Here is a 23,050-nt window from a genome sequence, read left to right as displayed (position 1 = left end):
GAATTAATTACTAATGTGAAGAGTAATATTATATTGAATTAAATGATGGTCTTATTTTCTAAATTCCAAATTTGGTCAATTCATGATAGTTAAGGGCCCTAAATTTGGAGTTGTTTAATCTGGGTTAGAATTTATAAGTCAGAGAATAAAATTTGACCATGCTTTGTTGTGAAAGAAAATCACTTCAAAAACTAAAAGGTCAGGGGTGGGAGGTTGGGGCAACCTGAGGGTTTTGAAGGGTCAGGGGTGAGAGGTTGGGGGAACAGGTGGTGGGTAATAGGGAGGGCACGTTTTGCATGGAGCACTGGGTGTTGTGCAAAAAGAATGAATACTGTTACACTGAAAAAATAAATAAAATGGGGAAAAAAAAAAACTAAGAATAATTAAAAGCTTTCTTTCCCAAACATAATAGAAATATATGAAAATACTCCTGGCAACTCAGTTTTTTGTCCAATGCTGAATGCTAAAGAATGACTCTAGCCAGTTACTGCCTTTTCTTGTTGTTTCTGAAAGATTTCTCCCCTTTCCTCACTTGGGCACCTCCCACAGCTCAGAAGAAAAATTCCCAGTAAAACACCAGGTTCTGTCCCAACCTTGTCAGTGATGTGGGACAAATTATTTCACCTTTCCAAATACCAGTTTCCTTATTTGAAGAATACAGTTAGCAGTGGCCCTTATCTCATAAGGTTTTAGTGAGAATTAAATGAGACGATGCTTCTAAAACAGTTAACACAATGCTTGACAAAAGGTACAGTCTCAATCACTGATGATTTTAAATATCAAAGTAGGAAAACAGAAGATAAGATACTGATGAGACATAAGTTATTTAAATAGATACATAATAAAATAATAATTTGCAATAACTCTAAGATTTCAGCATAGTTTTCTAACACCTTAAAAAATGACACTTAAAATTGAGGGATTTGATTTCTAGTTCTCTCCTCCTCCAGCTCTAACAAAGGTGGGCAAAGTTAGGAGATCATGGGATGGCAAGCATCCAGGACATCCAACTACAGCTATGTTTCAACTGCTTTTTATCATACTGTTTAAAGTAATAAGCAATAGACACTTGTTCTCAATATAATTAATTCTGATGTAAAAACATCCCCAAAGTAGGATTAAATGAAATCAGATCAGAGTTATAAAGGAAAAAGGGAAAGGCATACATTTATGCCCACTATGAATTTATATAAATCTGTCAGAGGGCAGACATCATTTGTCTAATTCCTGCATCATTCAAATGTATGACTATTTTAATAGCAGATGGCACCATGATATCCAGGAAAGGACAACAAATGCCTGAGCTCTCCTTCCAAAGCTATCTTTCCACTGTCCTGATAAGGAAACTATGGATAAAGTCCAACTAGAAAAATGAACAAAGAGATGAGAATAAAGTTGCAGGGAAAGATAGGAGTTACCGGGGATAGGGGATAGAGATTTAAAGCAGTAGAGGGGTGAGTTTTCATAATCTAGGAAATTTCATCTCACTCTACCCACATTCACTTTATCCAGAGGAGGTGGAAGTCAGGAATGCACTGATTACTGGGAATCCCCAGAGACTTAAGCTTCTTTTCAGTAATGGAAAGTAAAACTGCAATAAGTAACCAACGGTAATCTTAACTCATGGTGTCCTGAGAATGTTAAGAAAGAGGACAGTCTCTTGGATGTTAGTAGAGATGTTTAATTGTGGGGAAACTAAATGACATCATCCTTATGTCAAAAAAACCACATATTTAAATGACACCAGTCAATATAACAAATGCTTCTTCACCATGGCCACCATATTTATCACCTAAAAGGTAGCAGGACCTAAGGAGACCCTATAATGATTGAGGTCATCAGAGATTCTAAATCTTGAATCCATATATTCATATTCCCTTGCATTCCTCTCTAGACGTTTCCCCTAAACTGTAAAATAATCACTCAGAAGCCCCAAGAATGCTTTTGCTGGTGACTCACTAATCAGGTCAGTCAGTTAATATGATGGCATGGTTAGTTCTTGAACAGCGTCCCATCTGCCGCATAACACCCAAGTGAGATCTTCCCCCACACATCATGCAGTATCATCGTGGGAAAAAATAAAACACAAGGAGGCCCGCAAAAGACACAAGAAGAACGAGGGTAGAAACATAGAAAGAAAGGAAAAAGGCATTTTAGATTAGCTAATCCGTGTCAGGATTATAGTGCCACTTCCTTCCCCAAAAGAATAAAATAGGTATTGCTATCCACTGTTTACCTGCATAAATACAGACATTAAAGGGTTATGTGACTTGCCCACGATCACACAATTCAAATGTGTTGGAAGCTACAAATGAACTGAAAACTTCTAACTCTAAAGGCTCTCCTTGTTCCACTATATTTTGGTAACATGAATGTGTGATGAAGAGGAAAAAATTAGGGAACTATAATAGATTAAATTTAAAGGTGCTCTTTATATATAAGGAAAAAAGTTTCTTCATATCAGCTGAGTATTTAACCATATAAAAGTGAAATTAAAGTCTGTCCTTGTTAAAGAATTATGTCATTCCACTCATTCTACATTACTAACCCTTGTTGTCCGCATATAAATGAGGACTGCGCAGCCTCGTCCTATGCCTTTATCTTCGGTAAGTCACTTTCACTGCCCAGTAAATTATAGGATCTGATTCTTATCCTTCCAATGGGCTCTGGCTTCCTTCTCTTGGGAAAATGAAGAGAAGAGCAGTAGTAGCAGGCACTACCAGCTGGGCCAGGAGAGCAGTCTGCCCTCCATCGTTAGCCCATAGGGCACTATTGAAACCAGTCATATCAGAAAAATGAAATTTTTGAAAATACAAGAGAGCATTTTCTCTACTCAGAGGGAACATCTCTGGAAGAACCTACTATTCCATATCCTAGCAGCTTGTTAGATTCAGTGTTGTGGCGGAAATTTAAGTGTGGTTGCATAATTTTGTGGAGATTAATGTCATCTTATGATATGCCAGGATAGTAGTGAAGCAACCTCTACGGCTCTCATTCCAGGCTTTGGTAAAGAAACCAAGGGAGTCCTATCCTCCTCAAGTTAAAATTGAGGAATTTCTCACCCATTCAACTAAACTGCAGGGAAAACAGAGGAAATAAAATGTGCCCAAATAGGAAAAACCAAAAGAGTGACAACAGGGCTGACTCTAAAGGAAACAGGAGTTTCTTGACAGAAAGTCTGCTTCTGGAACTTGAGAGAAAGGACAATCATGAGAAACCCGAGTGCCGCCAAGGAGCAGCGTGGCTTGCTTTACTCCGACTCTACCACTTCTCAGCCTCTTTCCTTCACTTTCATCCTTTCTCCTTTCTTCTTCCCTTCAATTTTCTCTACTCTTCCAAATAACAATTCCTACATTTACTTTTTTCCTCCTTATTTATGCCTTAGTTTTCACTAACTGGTGAGTAGCTTCTTCTCAGAGCTAATGAGGAACCCAAATAAACTATGAAATTACTTTATTGTGACTGTGGTGTTACAACCCACGTCAGAATGACCTACTGCTGGAGCCCTGCCACTCATTTCTTTATACACATTCTCTTGATTCCATTTCCTACTTATCCCCCCATTCTCTCTAAACTACAGATTATACAGACACTGAAAGAGCTCTAATGTCCTTGGGGATGGTTGCGTATTTCCATTTTGCAGTAATTCTATACCCATGGCTCATGTTGAAAAATTTGTAAAAGAGTTTTGTCACAGTCTCTGGCTGTTCCCCGAGGAACGGGTTTTTCTTTGTTACATTTCATGTTTAAAGCCTTCTGTGTATCAAAGAAAGTATAAATGGAGTCTTCTAAATACATACATGGGCGTGACGGGCAATTGTTGTAACTGGAATTAACTGAACAATCCTTTTCCCCTGAAGGAACTGAAGAGGAAGATGAAGGAGATGACCATCTTCTGGGGTCTGTGGATGAGTTTTGGTGGTTTCCTCATATGTGGAGCCACATGCAACCTCACCTCTTCCATAATGAGTCATCTTTGGTGGAGCAGATGATTCTCAACAAAAAATTTGCTTTAGTAAGTAACTCACTTTGAATATTACATTGAACTGTAGTGTACACTGACATTAGAAAAACTTGGTGTTGGAGCCTTTCAGGATGTGACTTTTGAATTTGTATTGGATGCTCAATACTATGCCTAAGGTGTTGAGGGTCTAATTAAGAAAAATTTCACAAGAGTGGAGTTAGGATGGTGAAAAGTAGGGGATCCTAGGTTTGCCTGGTCCCTTGAATGAATACAGCTAGATCATTATCAAATCATTCTGAACACCTGCAAAATCAATTGGAGACATCTGAGAAAAGAAATGCTGCAATCGTATGAGTAGAAAGGTGACCACTTCATGGAAGATTGGAGGTGCAGAGACTTGAATACCGGGCATTACATCTGACCATATGGCAGAGGGGAGGAAGGGTGCTTAAGGAGGCTACCGCAAGGTATGGTAAGCAACGAAACACAAAAGCGAAACTTTTAGGATCTGCTACATTGGGGGATGTCCTGGGCATAAAGGTGCTCAGGTGGGAAAGTGGGCTGGAATCCCAGGTGTGACAGCATGGTCTCAGGATCCCTGGGGTCACAGGAAGAATGGGGGTGCCTGGGTCCAGCCGAGTTCCCAGGCACAGGAGCGGGGAAGCAACTGAGAACAGTGAGTCTAGGTGCAAGCTCTCTGCTCAGCATTGCCATAAACTGCAAACCGCTGTACAGTCAAGTGACCACTTTCCTGGCACAAGTCCAGCAAAAGGCAGATGCATGCCAAGACCCCTCCCTCCCCAGGAGGAACAGCACAGGTCCACACTGCAGGAGTCCATAAAATTTGGAGTTTTGAAACTCAGTCATGTGCCTGAGATAAAAATGCTCGGTCACAGGCTGGGTGAACAGAGTTGAGACAGAGGCCAGGGAGAGAAGAGTGATTGATTGAGGGCTCAATGAAGAGTGGGGGGTAGGGGTGCGAATTTTCAGCTCCCCGGCTAGAGAGCTGGGCACTGCCATAGTCATCCTACCCATCAGTGCTGAAAGCCCTCAGGTAACAAAACAGAGTCATAGTGGACTTTGGAGCTGCTTACAGTCCAGCCTCCTGGCAATAGAGTCATATGAGCAAAAGGGCAAGTGCACCTGAGAATCAGTGCAACAGGCCCCACCCCCAGAAGACCAGCAGGAACAACTGGCTCACACAAGTTTACTGATCATAGAGGGCTACAAAACTTCAGCTCTTGGGGAAAATAGTATATAGCATTTGTTGTTGTTTTTCAATTCTTTAGTCTTTCAGTGTTATTTTTTCAGTCATTATTTTCTCAATTCATTTTTATTCTTTTTAATTTTTATATGTGTGTTATATATATTTGTTTCCTTTCATTGTATTTTATTTTATTTTATTTTTGTATATATATGTAAGTTTTTCTTTCTTTCTTATTTTGGGATCTCATTTCTTTTAACAAGCAGACCAAATCACACCCAGTCTAATTCTTTGCTTTGTTATGTTCCTTGTTTTTTTTTCTTGTTTTGTTTTGTTTTGTTTCTGGGGTTTTTTCCTATTGTTGTTATCGGGGTTTTTTTTTTTCTCTTTCTTATATTCTTTTCTGGAAAAAATGATGAGATGGAGAAATTCACCTTCCACCCCAAAAAAGAACAGGAGCTAGTGCTCACCGCAAGGGATTTAATCAATATGGATATAAGTACAATGTCTGAACTTGAGTTTATGATTATAAAGATACTCCCTGGGCTTGAAAAAAGCAGAGAAGATTCTAGAGAATCTTTTGCTGTAGAAATAAAAGAACTAAAATCCAGTCAGGCCAAAATTAAACATGCTATTACCGAGATGCAGTCCCAAATGGAGGATATAAACCAAGGAAGAATGAGGCAGAAGAGCAAGTCAATGATATAGAAGATAAAACGATGGAAAATAAGAAAGCTGAAAAGAAGAAAGAAAAGTACTGGATCACAAAGGGAGACTAAGAGAACTCAGTGATCCCATAAAGTGAAACAATACCTGGGTAATAGGAGTCCCAGAAGACGAGGAGTAGAAGAGAAGAGTGGAAGGTTATAGCACCAATGTTCACAATAGCCAAAATATGGAAAGAGCCAAGATGTCCATTGACAGTGAATGATCAAAGAAGAGGTGGTATACATATCACTTCTTCAAACACACACACACACACACACACACACACACACACAAAACACACACGCTGAAATATTACTCAGCCATCAAAAAGAATGAGATCTTGCCACTTCTAGTGACATGGATGGAGCTACAGAGTATTATGCTAAGCAAAATAAATCGGGGGAAGACAAATACTATGATTTCACTCATGTGGCATCTAAGAAGCAAAACAAACAGAGGGGAAAGGAAGGGAAAATAAAATAAGATGGAAATAAAAAGGGAGGTAAACCCTAAGGGATGCTGAACTCTAGGAAACAAACTGAGGGTTGTTGGAGGGAAGGTGGGTGGAGGAAGGAGTGACCGAGTGATGGGCATTAAGGAGGGCACTTGATTTCATGAGCACTGGGTGTTGTATGCAACTGATGAATCACTAAACCCTATCCCTCAAAGTAATAATACAGTCTATGTTAACTAAATTGGATTTAAATAAAGAATTTTAAAATTTAAAAAAAGAAAAACTTCACAAGACACTCACAAGACTTACCTACATGACAGTTTAGTCGGAGCTCATAAGACATGGCTCCCTATCCAGAGAGAGCTTTTTGCTATACCAGGAAGGCAAAATATGCACATAAAACAATCCTCCAACAAAATGAGATATTCCATGACCTAGTGCCAAACTGTACAGATATAAAACCCCACCGTTCAGATAAATAAGTGTCACTGGGAGTGGTCAGGAAAATGTACTTATGGCAATAGGATTTAGGTACACCTGAAATAAGGATAAGATGTACATGTCAGGAAGAACTGAAGTATGGTGAGGATGAGGGAAAAGACCATGTAGGAGACCACAATGTGGAGACTAGGTAATGAAGACTCAAGCCAGGGAGGCAATGGAAATGAGAAGAAAATCGTTTAAACGCACTGCAAACACACATGTTATAGTGATGGGACATTCATGTGATTCATACACTTTTTTTTTAAATTTTCATACACTGTTTTATACTGAAGGGTTTCTGATTCCTGACAGGGAAGTTTACAGTAAAAGTTCTAATGAGTACAGTTTTCAAGAAAATGTGCATGTAGTCAGCAGGGATGGTATATGGTGATCAACAGGCCCATACAGTATTTGTGTTTCTATGAAAAATACCAATAGGCACAGAAACACATGGGAGAACTCGAGACAGGCAATTGTCTATTTACCCAGCATTTTCCCACCCTGGGTGGGGAGGGCCTTGGGGCAGGAACTATATTTTGTTCATCACAGGATGGCAGTTCCTATATCATGAAGGTACTCAATAAGAACTTGAAGCATAAATGATCAAGGCAACAGAAATTACCACTCAAAAAAGATTTGAGGGGCACCTGGGTGCATCAGTTGTTTAAGCATCTGCCTGCAGCTCAGGTCATGATCCCAGGGTTCTGGGATCAAGTCCCATGTTCAGCTCCCCACTCAGTGGGGTATTTGCTTCTCTTTCTCCCTCTGCCCCTCCCTCTTGCTCATGCTCTCTGTCTCTCTTTCTCTCTCCCTCTCTCTCTAATAAATGAATAAAATCTTTTTAAAAAGATTTAAAATGTAATATATCTTATTTGTTATAGCCTTTTATCTTATTTGCAAACCACAAGGTTGATATTACAATGTTCATACATTATATTGTGAATAATTCTAAAACCACCAAATCATGTTTCTAAGCAAATCCTACTAATAGTAGACTTAGTCCAGTGTGCAAAATCAACTAAAATACACAGCCCTGGTTAATTTAAGTATGATTTTGAGAAACTCTAAAATACCATTGCTCCCTTGACAAACAGAAAATATGTTTTACCAGAGATTTAAAGTCCTGACCCCATAACTAGAAATGATTGATTTGAAATGTGACTTCAATTTTGAGGTTTCCCCACATATATGCCTTTCCCAAAATTATCGTCCTTAAGCATCATAGCTCCCAGTATTTTATGTTCTTAAACTGTATAGTTCTATTTATCACACAACTATCCCTAACATATTTCACCCTAAAATGGTATAAGAGATTGCAGTTGTCAATCGGTGGAAACAAGAGCAAGGGTTATGTCTCCCTAGGCTGGCCACTTGGCCATGTCACTGTTGGCTTTTTGCTTACTCGGTGTTTCAGAGTACTGGACTCACCACAGAGTGGTATTCTGTATAAACTTCCAAAGCCAAGATGTTTGGGTAATCAATCTACATGTCACCTTACTTAAATGTGTACAAGAAAAGGTTAGAATTTATAGAATGTACTTTTTTCTTGAGGATATAGAAGACCAAACACTTTACGGATAGCACTGGGAGCCCATACTTGTCTTTCAACTTCAGGGACTGCCCAAAATAGATATGCGGCTTCAAGTGCACCATGGCCATGCATTGACATTTTGTCAAGAAGATGAGAACAGTGTCCTCCATACCAGTCTTGTGAAAATGTTCTGATAGAATTTTCAAACTCTTGTGAGATGGAGAGCCTCCTTTTCCCTCCATAGAATAAAAACAGAAATGGTAAAGAGCATGTAAGAGTGTGTAAATATCTCAATTTTTAATAGAGAGCACTAAACACAGCACACATTAATTTTGTCATCTTCAGAAGCCTAAGACTTGCTGATATAAGCAACATTAATCAGCAAGAAAGGATGTGAACAAGAAAATTACTTTGTATTTTCTTCTTTAATCTGTGAAGAAAAGAATATGTGAAAGAAGAAAATACTTAAATAGAATGAAAGAAAGTACTAATAAGAAATTAGAAACTGAGAAGTGAGCAGGGAGGTTTTTGTTGTTTGTTGTTGCTTTTGTTTGCTTTTAAAAGAAAATAGTTTTTCAAGGCAGATTTGATGAATGACATAACATTCATTGCTATCTATATTTCTCTGCCATTAAGAAAGTATCTAGATAATAGGTATTCTATTATTACTTGAATGAATGAATCAATGAATATTATGTTTGTACTTAAAACAAGTGTAAATACTTGAAAGTACACATAGTAAGAACAGACATGCACAGGAATTATACACATTTTTTTAGAATTCTCAACTGAAAAGCATCATGAATTAAAAGAATAACTCAGAAGTGAAATTTGGTCATTCTTATTCCTCACTCAAGTGCCAAGCAAAGGACATTTTCTTTGAAATATCATTCCTAACTACAGGTTGACAACCCAAATTATGGTCCTTGAGGCATAGAGAACAGTCACAGAGGGTCTTCAGAAATAAGGCAAAATGTGTTCTTTAATGTTAATAAAATATAGGATGCATGGATTTCTTTTTGTCAGGAAAGGACAGGTAAGAAAAAAAGACTAAATCCAAGACCGGTCCCTTCCAGCCATAACCACACGAAAGAGAATACGCATGTAAAGCAATTGCAAACAGTGATTAGCACCTAACAAACAGAAGATGACAGTTGTTGTTTTTATCATCATTACATATTCAGTATCAGAAAATTGCCCTCTTCAATTTTTGCCTAGGCTTCTCAGGTGTTCAGAGTGACAGGTAGGAGGAACAAAATCCTCAAGGTTAAAAGCTTAATCTGTATTGCAATGACATTTGGTTCATGTGAATTCTACACATTTTCTAAACAAATGTTAACTCTTTCACTTCTCATTAAGGCATTAGGGTTACAAAGCTGCTTTGCTGCTAAACGTAAAGAGGTAAGGAGAAAAGGGTTTTAGTTTTTTATATATTGTGTTATTCCCTTTTATTCTTATAACAACCTTGAATTGTAGGTATATTTATTCTCACGTTATAGATAAGGAAACTAAAAATCGGAGAAATACAGTGACTCACTCAGGCTTATAAAGCTCAGTAGGGGTAGAATTAAGCCCAGAAATCCAGGTCTTCTTCTTCTTTTTTTTTTTTTTTAATTTCTTTTCAGCATAACAGTATTCATTGTTTTTGCACCACACCCAGTTCTCCATGCAATACGTGCCCTCCTTAATAACCACCACCTGGCTCCCCCAACCTCCCATTCCCCGCCCCTTCAAAACCCTCAGGTTGTTTTTCAGAGTTCATAGTCTCTCATGGTTCACCTCCCCTTCCAATTTCCCTCAACTCCCTTCTCCTCTCCATCTCCCCATGTCCTCCACCTTACACCAGTTAGAATGGCCAAAATTAGCAAGACAGGAAACAACATGTGTTGGAGAGGATGTGGAGAAAGGGGAACCCTCTTACACTGTTGGTGGGAATGCAAGTTGTGCAGCCACTTTGGAGAACAGTGTGGAGATTCCTCAAGAAATTAAAAATAGAGTTTCCCTATGACCCTACAAGTGCACTACTGGGTATTTACCCCAAAGATACAGATGTAGTGAAAAGAAGGGCCATCTGTACCCCAATGTTTATAGTAGCAATGGCCATGGTCGCCAAACTGTGGAAAGAACCAAGATGCCCTTCAACGGACGAATGGATAAGGAAGATGTGGTCCGTATACACTATGGAGTATTATGCCTCCATCAGAAAAGATGAATACCCAACTTTTGTAGCAACATGGATGGAACTGGAAGAGATTATGCTGAGTGAAATAAGTCAAGCAGAGAGAGTCAATTATCATATGGTTTCACTTATTTGTGGAGAAATCCAGGTCTTCTAAAACTGTATGAATTGTGACACACCCCCTCCCCCCAGGCTTTCTCACTAGCCTGTCAACCCAACTCAAAGGAGTAAGTCTAGGTTTCACTTCTGCTTGCTAATCCAAAGGCATGTTTGGTAATTCTGATAACACAAGAGAAACTGAGAACTACAGGTTGATCTCCTAAGGCATCTTTCCCCGAGGTTCCCTAAAATGGACAGTTTCTAAAATGTTGGGAAAGGAAACAAACAACTAAATCTGAGGAACTTTCCACAAGAATGAGTATCTCTTATCACAGATAAAGAGGCTAGTTTAATTCAGTAGAAACTATTCTGAAGGAAATTTTTCATCAACTATCAACTAACTAGATGAAATAGGCAAAAGCTTAACCCCTACTAATAATAGCACGTGTCTAAATTAGGCAACATCCTGCTTTCTCCAACAGTTTGGAGGCTCTGAAATTTTAATATGAGCACGAGCATTTCTCCCAGTTAAGGAAATGAAAGAACACAGAAAGAACCAAAGTGTTGCTCTAGGAGCAACTGGGCATTCAAACAAGATCGGAGCTCACGGATGACATTCAGCATTCAAATAAGTGATTGAATTAGAAAACATTTAAAGTATGTTTTCAAGTAAGAGAATCTGAGACTATGACATAAAACTCTTTTGTTTGAGCATTCTCTATCACCATCTATACAGCCAAACACCTGTTATTTTCATTGAGTTTTAGCAAATGCATCTGATCTATTATCCTTTTTCACAATGTGGCCACTTCTGTCTCACAAGAGAACTTGATGTCCATTTTAATTTAGCTTTGAAAACTCTGCCTAATACCTTATTATGGAAGGTCAAGTAAATTCTTTAAGCAAACTTGCATTTGATGGTTACAGCCACCAGGAAATACAGCTTTAAAGGCTGATTAGAAAATATTTTTAGTTATCAAATATGGGCTAATTCAGGTATTAAAATGAAATGTTAACAAGGGTGGGTGTTTTTGAAAAGTACCTTATCTGAGGCAAGGATTAATTATAACATTTGTTAATGACCTACAACATAGTTTGAAATATCTATTGTACAGCCTTTAAAATTGGACAAAATTCCATTCAATAAGTAAATAACTTATTGCATTTAAGTCTCAAAAAATCATCAAGATATATACTCTTAGTTGAAGAATTATATCTAACATTTTTGGTAAATTATGGTGTCTTAATTTTAATGATAAAATAATTAGTAGAAATTTTTACCCTAGAATTCACTGCCAGTATCAGATAATACTTAACACGGTTATAGACAATATTTGTAAAATTAGTAGTAGTAGAACAATGTTTCTGATCCTGAAAACATAAAATCTTGCCAAGGATTGTACTTTTTCCTGTATTATCATTATTCCTTCAAATAGTGTCCTTTGGCCCCCTTCTTTTCCAAGTTCAGCAGAACTGCTAATTCACATTAGCTGAAATGTCTATTGTCAAGTGAGCAACTTTTTAGATTAGTGAGCACATTAACTTTTCTAATATGGAAATAAAGATTATAGTATCAAAATGTAATTTAAAATATATTGAAAGACTTGCTGGCTTAAGGAATATACGATAATCTTTTAATTAGTTTGCTTGCCAGTTACAGAATGAATGAATTCCATCATCTTCACTTCAGTGAAGCACTTTATAAAAAAGACACATTAGATTTTTATTTTATTGATATTGAAAACAAAGCACAATTCTAGTGGTCCTAATAGAAAGAGAGTTCAAGTCAAGATATAAAAGTCTACCCTGAGCTGATAAACCACTTCTGAGTTATCCAAGTAGCGCAGTTTAAAAAAGACACTAGCCATTATTCAGGGCACAATTACTAATAAGGTGAAGCCTATAATTTACTTCATAAAAACAATGGCTGAAGGAACTTGGTAAGGACAAGAGACAAGGGGAGACCGAAGGATATATTATCAGGACTAATATTCAATATAAAAGTACTAGTATGGCCATGCCAGTGATTCCAATATTGAAATGTGTCAGTGCTACTACCCTTACCCCGCTACCACCTCAGCCCCTACCCCAGGATGTCCCAAAGCTCCCAACTGCTCAGCAACTAACGAGGTCTGGCTCCGAGTGGCCAGCATCCATCTCCAGCTCTACATTTAGCAGAAGTTTTGAGTGACCAATTGCATAGAATGCTGACTTGTAAATTTTTTGAATATTACCCCTTGAATATAATCAATTGTATGATTTACAAGGAATTTGAACGAGTGTACTCAGAAGGTAAGCTCTAGAAGAGGGAAGACAATCCATACATTCAAGTAGAGTTGTTCTGCTAATCTAGGTAGTTGTGTACACAGAATGGTGACTGACACCTAGTAGGTCCTCAATGTTTGGTAGATGAAAATAAAAATAAATATTCTTCTGGATCTTAAGATTTTATCATTACTGTTTAAAAATGTGGGTTTTATTATTATTTGGGTATGGTGAGATCATCAGATCAGGGGAGGACTGCCATTGGAAAGAGAGCTTGACACTCTCAGTTCCCAAAGAGGAGAGAGTACACCACACCATCCAGGAAACCATGGGGTAGCACTAAAGTCAGTCAAGAAACAGAGTAGGGGGAATGCACAGGCAAGAGCATTTAGTGTGGTTTCTACAGGAGAGGCAAGACGAGGCAGGGTAAACAGGTTTAGGATTGGCTGGTTGGATGAAAATTTCAGCGATCACTATTGTAAAGGGATTCTTTCTAATTGTGCCATACCTGACCCGGAGACGATTAGGGCAGGGATGAAGCCACTCAGCTTATGAAGAAAGTGGTTGATGGGTATTAAGGCACTGACTGCACGGTTCACTCGGTGTTACATGCAATGAATCATGGAGCACTACATCAAAAACTAATGATGTGTTATATGGCGACTAACATAACACAATTAAAAAAAAAAAGAAGAAGAAGAAGGAAGTGGTTGAGAGGAGGGAGCCTGAACTGGTTGGTTTGTGCTTGCAGAACATGCTCTTGGGGAGGTGTTTATCTCTAGGAACTGGATAGCCATGGGAGAGGCAGTCTTTGCAGGGTCTGGAAGGTCTCAGCTGTCAAAGTATCAGAAATATAGAAAATAAAGAGACATGATTAATACCACTACATGTGCTTCTGTCTAAGTTATGGATCTTGAAGCAGTCCATAGGTTTTCAGATCCCCTCATCATCCCAGTTGCCATATTTGTACAACCTCAAACTTGTCATTCTGTCTCCCAATATATGTTGCCCTAATCTGACCATTATTAGAACAGAAAACAGTAAAATAATTTTTCCCTTCATGTACACTTTAAAGATTTTTATTTATTTATTTGACAGACAGAGATCACAAGTAGGCAGAGAGGCAGGCAGAGAGAAAGAGAGAGAGGGAAGCAGGCTCCCCACTGAGCAGAGAGCCTGATGTGAGGCTCGGTCCCAGGGCCCCGGGATCATGACCCTAGCCGAAGGCAGAGACTTTAACCCACTGAGCCACCCAGGCACCCCCATGTACACTTTATATCTACTTATGTGCCAAAGATCACATTCTTTTAAACCATCATATCACATCTGTGTCTGCCAGACCTTCTGTCCATGAGCTATTTAGTAAGCCTTCAGGTATTTGTTTTTGTCCGATAGATTTTGTTAACTAAATGCTAGCTTTGAGATTAAAACTGTCCCTTTAACATTTCCTATTTGTTATGTGTTCAGTATTTCAGTCTATCAACATACTTGTAAAGACTGATTCTTTATTTAACATGCATTACATCTTCCCTAGCTTTGTGTCATACATATATCTTACAAGTATATTGTGTCAGTATGACTTACTGCATCTTCTTGGTTATTGATCAAGTTGAACAGGCTCAGAAGAGCACGTCTTAAGTTAATTAAAAATCTACAAATTTTTGTTTTAATTACTTTAAAATGTGCTCTTCTGAACCTGGAGAATATTGAAATACTTTACAATTTACTTCATCATGTCTTTCATCTAAGCTTACGTATATATCATCATATGTATTTTGAAAAGCTATTCCCTTTGATAGGGAAAGTAGAATCAGAAGAGATACTGGACATTTCTGCATTTTACCCAGATCATCAAAATATTTCAGCCCTCCCCTCTCCAACTGTGAACATGGAATAATATTACTTATGAATCTTCTGCTTATTAGAATTATTTTTAATTAGTTATTTATGGAAAAAACTCACTTTGAACTTTAGCCGCCTTCACAATTTTTTTTTTACCTTTTTTGTTTATTTTGTTTTGTTAATTGCTTCGTCCTTTGTTATGTGTACTTCCTTTCATCTCACGTACCTGTTTTAAACCCTTGTGTGTGTGAGGGCCCTGTACATAGTTTCTTTAGACAATCACTAATAATATTGATCCTTCACTATGTGGCTGGTGCTCTTAATTAATAATCTTATTTTTCTCTAATTAATCATATTTAATCCTGCCCCTGCTGATATTCTCTCTCTCTCTCTCAAGTGAAGAAAAAAAAGTCTTAAAAAAAATTTAATCCTCATGACAGCCCTACTGATGTCATCTCCATTTTATAGAAAACAAAGCTGATATTTGAAGAGGTTTAGTAATTCCTCCAAACCACACAGCTAAGCAACAGATCTGGCACTTGAATTCAGATGTTTCTGACTCTTAATCACTTTGTTAAATAGATGTTTTCTTCCTTGTTTTGAATAATTATAATTCTCTGAAAAGAATGACATTTGTTTTTAAAGAAGCTATCCTTCTTCAGTTGTACTCCTTCACTGTATTTCTGGCAATTGTTTCACCTTTTCTCATCAGAATGTTTTAGAATCTGTTTTCCTAAATTGGAATTTCGTATCTAATTACAAGAATTAGATATTTTAAGCATTTTGAACTCCAAGGTGACACTGTCATCTCCTTCCCAGAGTTCTGTCACGTCCACATAGACTGTAGAGTCACAGAATATTAGAGTAGGAGTGTTGAGGATGGAGAAAAGCAGAGAGACTGGAGGGAAGTAGACAAATTGGATTACTATGAAAGTGATTAAGGAAGAGGAAATAAAGACAGGCTTTAACTAAACCAACAGCAGTGAGATTACAAAGGAGAGCAATGTGAAAACTATTTCTGAAATAGATCAATAGGGCTTCTTATTGGATGGATGGTGAGGAAGCAAAAGGTAATAACAGGTCAAAAATAACATCAAGGTTTGAGTCTCCCAATTTTCTATCTTCGCATACTTATTTAAAGTATGCAAGGATGATCTGCTGCTTTTCCTTAGAAACTCTGGATTTCACCTACATGAAGATACTGGCCCCTGCCCATTCCCATAGTGACACAGCATTTTTTTCTCATTTGGATACATTATTAAACTTTTGACAGTGGTTTTGATTACCTCAGGATCTTAGTCCTTTTCTTTGCAAATGCCTTTCCAGATTACTTTTTTCTATTCTATAGGAAGACTTCATGCTCCCTAACAACGGGGAGAATGTGGAAAACTATTCTTTTTGATTCCTTTCCTTTTTTTTCCTCTAAAAAAAAAAATTCTACATTGCATCTCCAGTGCATATAGGGTGATTTAAACTGGTTTTGTAAAAAGAAAGATAAATTTAGTACATGTCCTACATGAAAATAGTCCCTCCCTGCCCAAATTTATTTGGACACAAAATGAACTCAAAGCCTTTATGAATTCTCCAAGAAATTCTTAGTGGTGGGCTGGAGTCAGATGTGGGGATGGAGCCGGGGAAAGGTTTATTTCCAGATTCATGCATGCTGCTACTAAATTTTGACTGCTCCTTCCTTCTTGAGTGTCTTACATTTAGTTAAAATGGAAGGCACACTTGTTTTGCGAGAGGTGATTATAAACATGGCAGGGATGAAAGTGACGGCAAAAGAAGAAATGACAGTCAAGTCCACTCAAATGCTAATCTTGCACCTGCTTGGCATTTTCCTATCTCCCACTCCATGTCCACAGTCATTCAACAAATTCTGTGAGTTCTTTCTTTGCACCATATCCTGCTCCATTTGGATACTTTCTATCACCACTCCACTTCCACATTTCTCACGCTGCACCCAGATCATTGCAGCAACATCCAAACTAACCTTCTTAATTCTCCATTTTTCCCTTTAATTTGTGCTCAGATCAGGGAAGGTGGTGAAATTTGAAATTCTATTATTCTGTTCCCCTGCATGAAACAGGACCTTGCATTTCAAGTAGAAAGTTTCTAGACTCTCCAGACAAAATGTAGGAAGAGAAACTTGAGCCTCCAGGTATTTGCCAGACACTGTGCTTCGTGCTTTTCATGTGTCCTCAGTTAATATCCTCCCAACCACTTGCAAGGCTGATCAGCTCCATATTGAAAGTGCAGAAAATAAGGCTCGGGGCACTTATATAATCTTCCTTAATTCGTACAGTCAGTGAAAAGCTGAGAAAGGATTTGACCCCAGGGCTATCAAGCTCTAATGCCCCAAAAGTCAGATTTTAATATTCTGAATTTGTTTAAAATAACTCTCTAGGGAAGAAATGAGATTCTGATTATAAGGTTTTGGTAATAGCAGTTAATATCAGTATCAATGGCATGGCTGATGCTATTACCAAAACCTTACAATGAGAATTACTTCTCACCATGTTTTCCTTTTAAATAGCTCTTTATATAATTTATGTAATTTCCTGTGTTTGTGCAGCCAGCACCACAAGTGTTAATCATCCTGGTGGCTATTTTAAATACCAGAGGGTAAGCAGTAGTTACAACAAAGAGCAATACCAACTGTTCTCTTCTTTCTGGAATATTAAATTAAAATTGGTACAAGGCAGACTTAAAGATTCCTACTATAATCAATCCTGTGGATTTTCAGAAAGATTTAATGTGCTCGCAAGTACCTTGGGAATGTGAGCCTGTCTCTGAATTGTTTGTAGCTTTATTACCTTTCAAGGACCCCAAACATCCACATAAAGCTCATCACTTCATACTCCAGAAAGCTAGACTGAACTAAATCCTCCCAATTCCTCTACTGTGTCTCCAGATAATTTTATTTTTGGTTATTTTGCTACAGCATTAAAAAAATTCATAAATTCATTTTTTATATTTCTACAAATTCCTTCACGTGTTTACTTGAAGAAATGCCACCAATTGAAAAAAATGAGCCTAGCCTATGCAAGGTACAAGTGTTTACATCATTCCTTTGAGTACTCTTACAAAAGTACACCCTTTAGTGGTGTGTTTACTTATGAAACACTCAACAATGATATGACGACACTTCAAAAATTCTGAAGGGAACTTGAAGAGAGGAAAACAGCATGCTCTGTTAAATAGAAACTTACTTGAAATAAATTACATAATTATTAGGGAAGACTAGAAGAAAATCTTTCAATCTCCCCCAGATAATCCCTTCTTAGAGGATACCAGGGAAAATGAAGATTAAATTTCAGTATTGGTACTGAATCATTAGCTTAACTTTTGTTACTGGAATTTCTTAATGCATTAGGTGTACTAAATTTCATTTAAGTTTTTCAAATAACTAAGCTGTTAACTTGGGATAACACTTGAAGGGGACTATGTGTTGTCAAGGTGGGTTTTTACTGATACTGTCACTACAGCCTTATCAAATTTATGATTTGCCGGGAGTATTTTTACCTCCCACTTTATACGTAAGATCAATTACTTTTTCCAGAAAAAAAAAACATACTTTTTTGTAAAACTTTTTCTAGATAAGATTGATACTGATATTGTATCTTCTTTAAGGAAGGTCTGTTCTTAAATAAGAATTCTCAGGGCACCTGGGTGGCTCGGTCAGTTAAACCTCTGCCCTTGGCTCAGGTCATGATCCCAAGGTTTGGGATCAAGTCCCACATGGGGCTCCTTGCTCAGCAGGGATCCTGCTTCTCTCTCTCCCATTGCCACTCCCTGTGCTTGTGCGTTCTCTCTCTCTCTGTCAAATAAATAAGTGAAATTTTTTTTAAAAGAAGAAGAAGAATTCTAAAGAGTTTTTCTTTTGTTTTGTTTTTTTTTTTTTAAGATTTTCTTTTTATTTGAAAGAGAGAGAAGAGAGAGTAGCATGAGAAGGGGGAGGGTCAGAGGGAGAAGCAGATTCCCCACTAAGCAGGGAGCAGGATGTGGGACTAGATCTAGAGACTCCAGGATCATGACCTGAGCCCAAGGCAGTCACTTAACCAACTGAGCCACTCAGGCACCCCAAAGAGTTTTTTGAAGGGTAGAAGCGATGTGGAAGGGTTCTTAGTTTACCATTGTTCCTTGTCCTTTTGTTGTTTAAAACACAAAGAGAATAATGTTAATAAAATGAAAGGAAATTACATAGTAATTGACTAATAATGTTGCTTATATTATATCTGTCATTCTCTACAACTCTTTATAAATAATTTTATTACCCCTACTTGGCAAGCAGGGGAAGTGAGGCTTAGTGAGACCTGCCCAAAGTCCCACAATGAATGAAGGGTAGCACTGAGATTGAGCCCAGGACTCCTACATCTGTGCTTTCTCCATGATACTATGCTCTCCCTCTCCCTGAGACTCTTGGTTGACACCTACCATTGCATTGTCATGGATTTGGGTATCTTTAGATATTGGAAGAATAAGATTATTTTCTCACTATGTAGTTGATGAAACACTATATATTCTTTTCCAGAGCTGAGTAACTTTAGAGTAGTAAGGTTATACTTCTCTTTTAGGAGTTACAAAAATGTCATTCTATTTCACAAAATTTCATTATTAACACTTTTAACACTTTAATCCAAAGACTCCTGTTACTGTAGCATGCTTCTTTTAAATCCAAACTATGAGAAAAAGAAATCACCTTCCTGGCGTTTCTGAACCCATAAGAAAATCACCAACCAGGGAAGTTCACCTAGGCCTTGGTGTCCAGAGTTTTTATCAGGGTTTCATTTCATAGACACGATTGATTGAATCACTGGTCATGGGATTGAACTCAACATCTAGTTCTCCTCCACTCCCTGGAAGTCAGGCCGATATCACCTGGCTCAAAGCCCTTCCTCTCTAATTTCATGGGTGGCCCTTCTGGCAGGCCAAACCACATTCTGAGTCATCTTGTTAACATGGCTCAGATATGGTCTCAGGGGCCCACCATCAATAACAAAGACATTCTTATCACTCTAAAAATCTGAGGATTTCAGACTTACCTTCCAGAAACCGGGGATAATGAAGACCAGCCAAACTCTTTATTATACAATAGCTGCTGACAGATAATGAATTTAAATTCTTAAACCAAATGTATTAAAAACAACATGATCTCACAGCAGAGTTTTCACATACCAACCAGCAAACAGAAATTTATATGAAGAATTAAATATTACCATGTTAAAAAAAATAGAAATAAATCTACTGGCCAAATCTATAAATGTTAACCAAATTTGTGTAAGTGTGCCAATTACATTTTAGGAGGTTATTACGTCCCTAAATTTATAGGTGGAAAATTACACGTGTTAGCTCAAGATTAGACCATGGATTAAAGATAGTGCATTTATATTTAGCACCTGAATATAAAACCACTCATAAGCTAACTTTCCTGTGCGGCCCATTAGTTTAACTTTAGGAAAACACATTGTTTTTAGAAACATTAGAATGTTCCTCAAATTTAAAGGCCTAGTTTCAGAAATCGTTTTCTTCATACATACTGTGTGCATATATGCGTATGTGTGCACTCATATGTATTCTATGTTAAAAGGTTCTAATTTCATTTTTCAAACATGCTCCTGTCCTCTGGAAAAATGTAGTCTTTTCTATGTGGAAAGCAATAGCTTTTAAGGAAGCCACTTTAAAAAGCAAAGCAAAATAATTTTTTTTTTCTAGAAACAACTCCAAAACTTACTACTTTATCATAAACCCATGTAAACTATAAATGTAAATCCTCAGTACTATGATGGTTAACCAAAGAATGAAAGTCTATATGCTGAAGAAGTAGGACATGTAACCAAAATGAACTGCAGAGAAACACAAGTTTTTTCCAAACTACGTTGTAATGAAATTTTAGATTTTTTCTACTACAGAGTGTAGAATGTCTGTTTGGTTACCTACCATAGTGGGGTTTTCTAATTATAGTCGTTTTTAAAGTTGCTAATCTGAGAAATATGGAAACAGGCAACCAGTCTAGTCATAAATGGAAATTTAAAAGGTTCTGTTTATAAAGATTAAAACAGAAAAATCCAAAAGTAAAGTACTATTCTATTATGCTCAGCAAAATAAGTCAGACTGAGAAAGATAAATACCATATGATTCCACTGATGAATAGAAAATTTAAAAAGACATAGAATAAACAAACAAAAAGCAGAATCAGAACTATAAATACAGAGAATAAACTGATGGTTGCCAAAGGGGAGAGGGGAAGGGAGGAGGTTGGGCAAAATGGGTAATGGAGAGTGGTAGATACAGGCCTACAGATATGGGATTGGTAATCACAGAAATAAAAAGCAAAAAACAGAGCATAAGGGATAGAGTCAATGATTTTGTAATAGTGATGTAATGGGACAGATGGTAGCTGCACTTGTGAACATAGTATAATGTATAAACCTGTCAAGTCACACTAAGTTGTACACCTGAAACTAATGTAACATCCAGTGTAAACTATACTCAAATTTTAAAAAGTAAAGTACCATTCTTATACTAGAAAGAATTTAAATAAATATTATCAAAGATTATAATAAACAATGATTCTTCAGTATTGCTCAAGTACCTGAATACCAATTTTTTTCTTTTTTCTTTTAGTTTTTTGGGGGAATTTTTCTAAAGAATATAGCATAACTTTTTGCTTGATAAAAATGTATTATCCTCACATCTATTTGAAAGTCTTTAAATACATAATTTTTGAAAACCTTATAATTTTTATTCTATAATTTAAATATTTAAGTTCATAATAATAAATATGTCTGTCTTACACTTGAATAATATTTTTAGCTATAGTCTCAAAGGTGTTTTCAAATATTACTTTAATAAAATTTCCCTGTGAGTTACCCATGTCTGTGGGTGAATTGAGAGCTTAACTGAGATCATTGAGAAAGTTAGCATGAGAGGGAGGTGGTCAGAATCAGCTCACAAACTCACTCACTAATATTTATTTCATGCTTGCTATTGGCAAGATACTGGGCATATAGTAGTGGATGAAAGAGAACCCAAAATTTGTGGAGTCTATTGTTTAGTGAGGAAGACAGACATTAAGAAATAATTATACAGAAAAATTTTCACTTGCAAATCGTGCTGTGTACTATGAAAAAGAAACAAAAGCTATAAGGCAAAGTCCTAATATGGACTTAATTTAGATCAGAACTTGTCAGTAAAGCCTTCTTTGTAGATATGACAAAAATAAATTATGAAAAAGAGGTATCACATTTATCCACAGGAAGTGTTGGAGTAGGGATATTCCAGGCTGAGGAAACCAGATAGAGGAGGGTGCTAAGGTAGGAAAGCACTTGGTGGATTTCAGGAAAAGATTAACATGACTAACATACAGTGAAGGGTGCAGGATAGAGAGAGAAGCAAGGGTCCTACTATGCAATGCTTGGAACTATCCTAAGAATTCTATATTTTATCATTAAGTTCAAGGGGAAACCAAGGATAGATTTTGAATAGAATGTTATAGGATCCTATTTGTGACTTTAAAGTATTACTTTGGCTGCTGTGTAGAAAATGGATGGATGTAGCAGGAGAGGAAATGGATAGTAGAGTTAGGAGCCTGGGCTACAAGCCCATGGGATAAAATGGTAAATGAGACCAGGGTAATGGTGATGACCAAATTGGAGAGAAGTGGATAGATTTATCAGTTAAGAATTAAGCATTGTGGCTAAACCCTCTAAAACCTGATAGTCTGCCTTCCAAAATACACTACCTACATTTTAGCGCAAACTTTTCTATGCAAGAACATTTCTACTGTTCTTTCTGGTATTGAATGGAATCTGGGGGCCAATTTATGTTGCCTTTATCTAAAGCCCTTTTAAAAGATTTCCTACTAACTAGCTCTCAGCAATTTATAGCCTGGAGCCACATGGTGCTGGTTGCGACTATATGGACAGATCAGGAGAGAAGCTGGGACAGGACACTAAGATAGAAGTCACAGAATCCTCATGTGAGAGAATCTCAAAACCAAACCTACAGTGAAAGCAGAAAAGAGGGTGTAATAGCTCTTTTACTGATTAAAAAAAAAAAAAGATGGCCTGGTGGTTTCATAATTTCCACATTAGAGTTGAGTAGTAGGATCACAGCTTATTAAAAAAAATGGATGCAGGGCAGTAATGACAACAATAAATGACATACATTGAATGTGTATCATGCACTAAATGCTCTCCCTGTGTAGTATTATTTAATTTACTCGGAACTCCTTCAAGATAAGTACCCTATGACTAGCATTTGAGAACGGGACATGAGGCTTAGATAGGGTCATAAATCATTTGCCAAAGGCCACACAG

At 37.3% G+C, this 23,050-nt stretch overlaps 1 protein-coding gene across 3 annotated transcripts in view; it reads left to right on the top strand.

The window, feature by feature from the left end:
• The window catches only part of NDST3 (N-deacetylase and N-sulfotransferase 3), a 187,476-nt gene that overhangs the window by 59,528 nt on the left and 104,898 nt on the right, over positions 1-23,050 (top strand). For all 3 annotated transcript variants that reach the window (XM_045986881.1, XM_045986891.1, XM_045986899.1), the window contains exon 4: positions 3,861-4,015. In XM_045986881.1, coding sequence (XP_045842837.1) covers positions 3,861-4,015 — 155 coding nt within the window. The remainder of the gene's footprint in view (positions 1-3,860; positions 4,016-23,050) is intronic.

Source organism: Meles meles, chromosome 2, assembly GCF_922984935.1.
Source record: "Meles meles chromosome 2, mMelMel3.1 paternal haplotype, whole genome shotgun sequence".
In the NCBI taxonomy this organism is placed as follows: domain Eukaryota; kingdom Metazoa; phylum Chordata; class Mammalia; order Carnivora; family Mustelidae; genus Meles; species Meles meles.
Note: the sequence above shows the minus strand (reverse complement) of the source record. Positions and strands in the feature narration are given on the sequence as shown.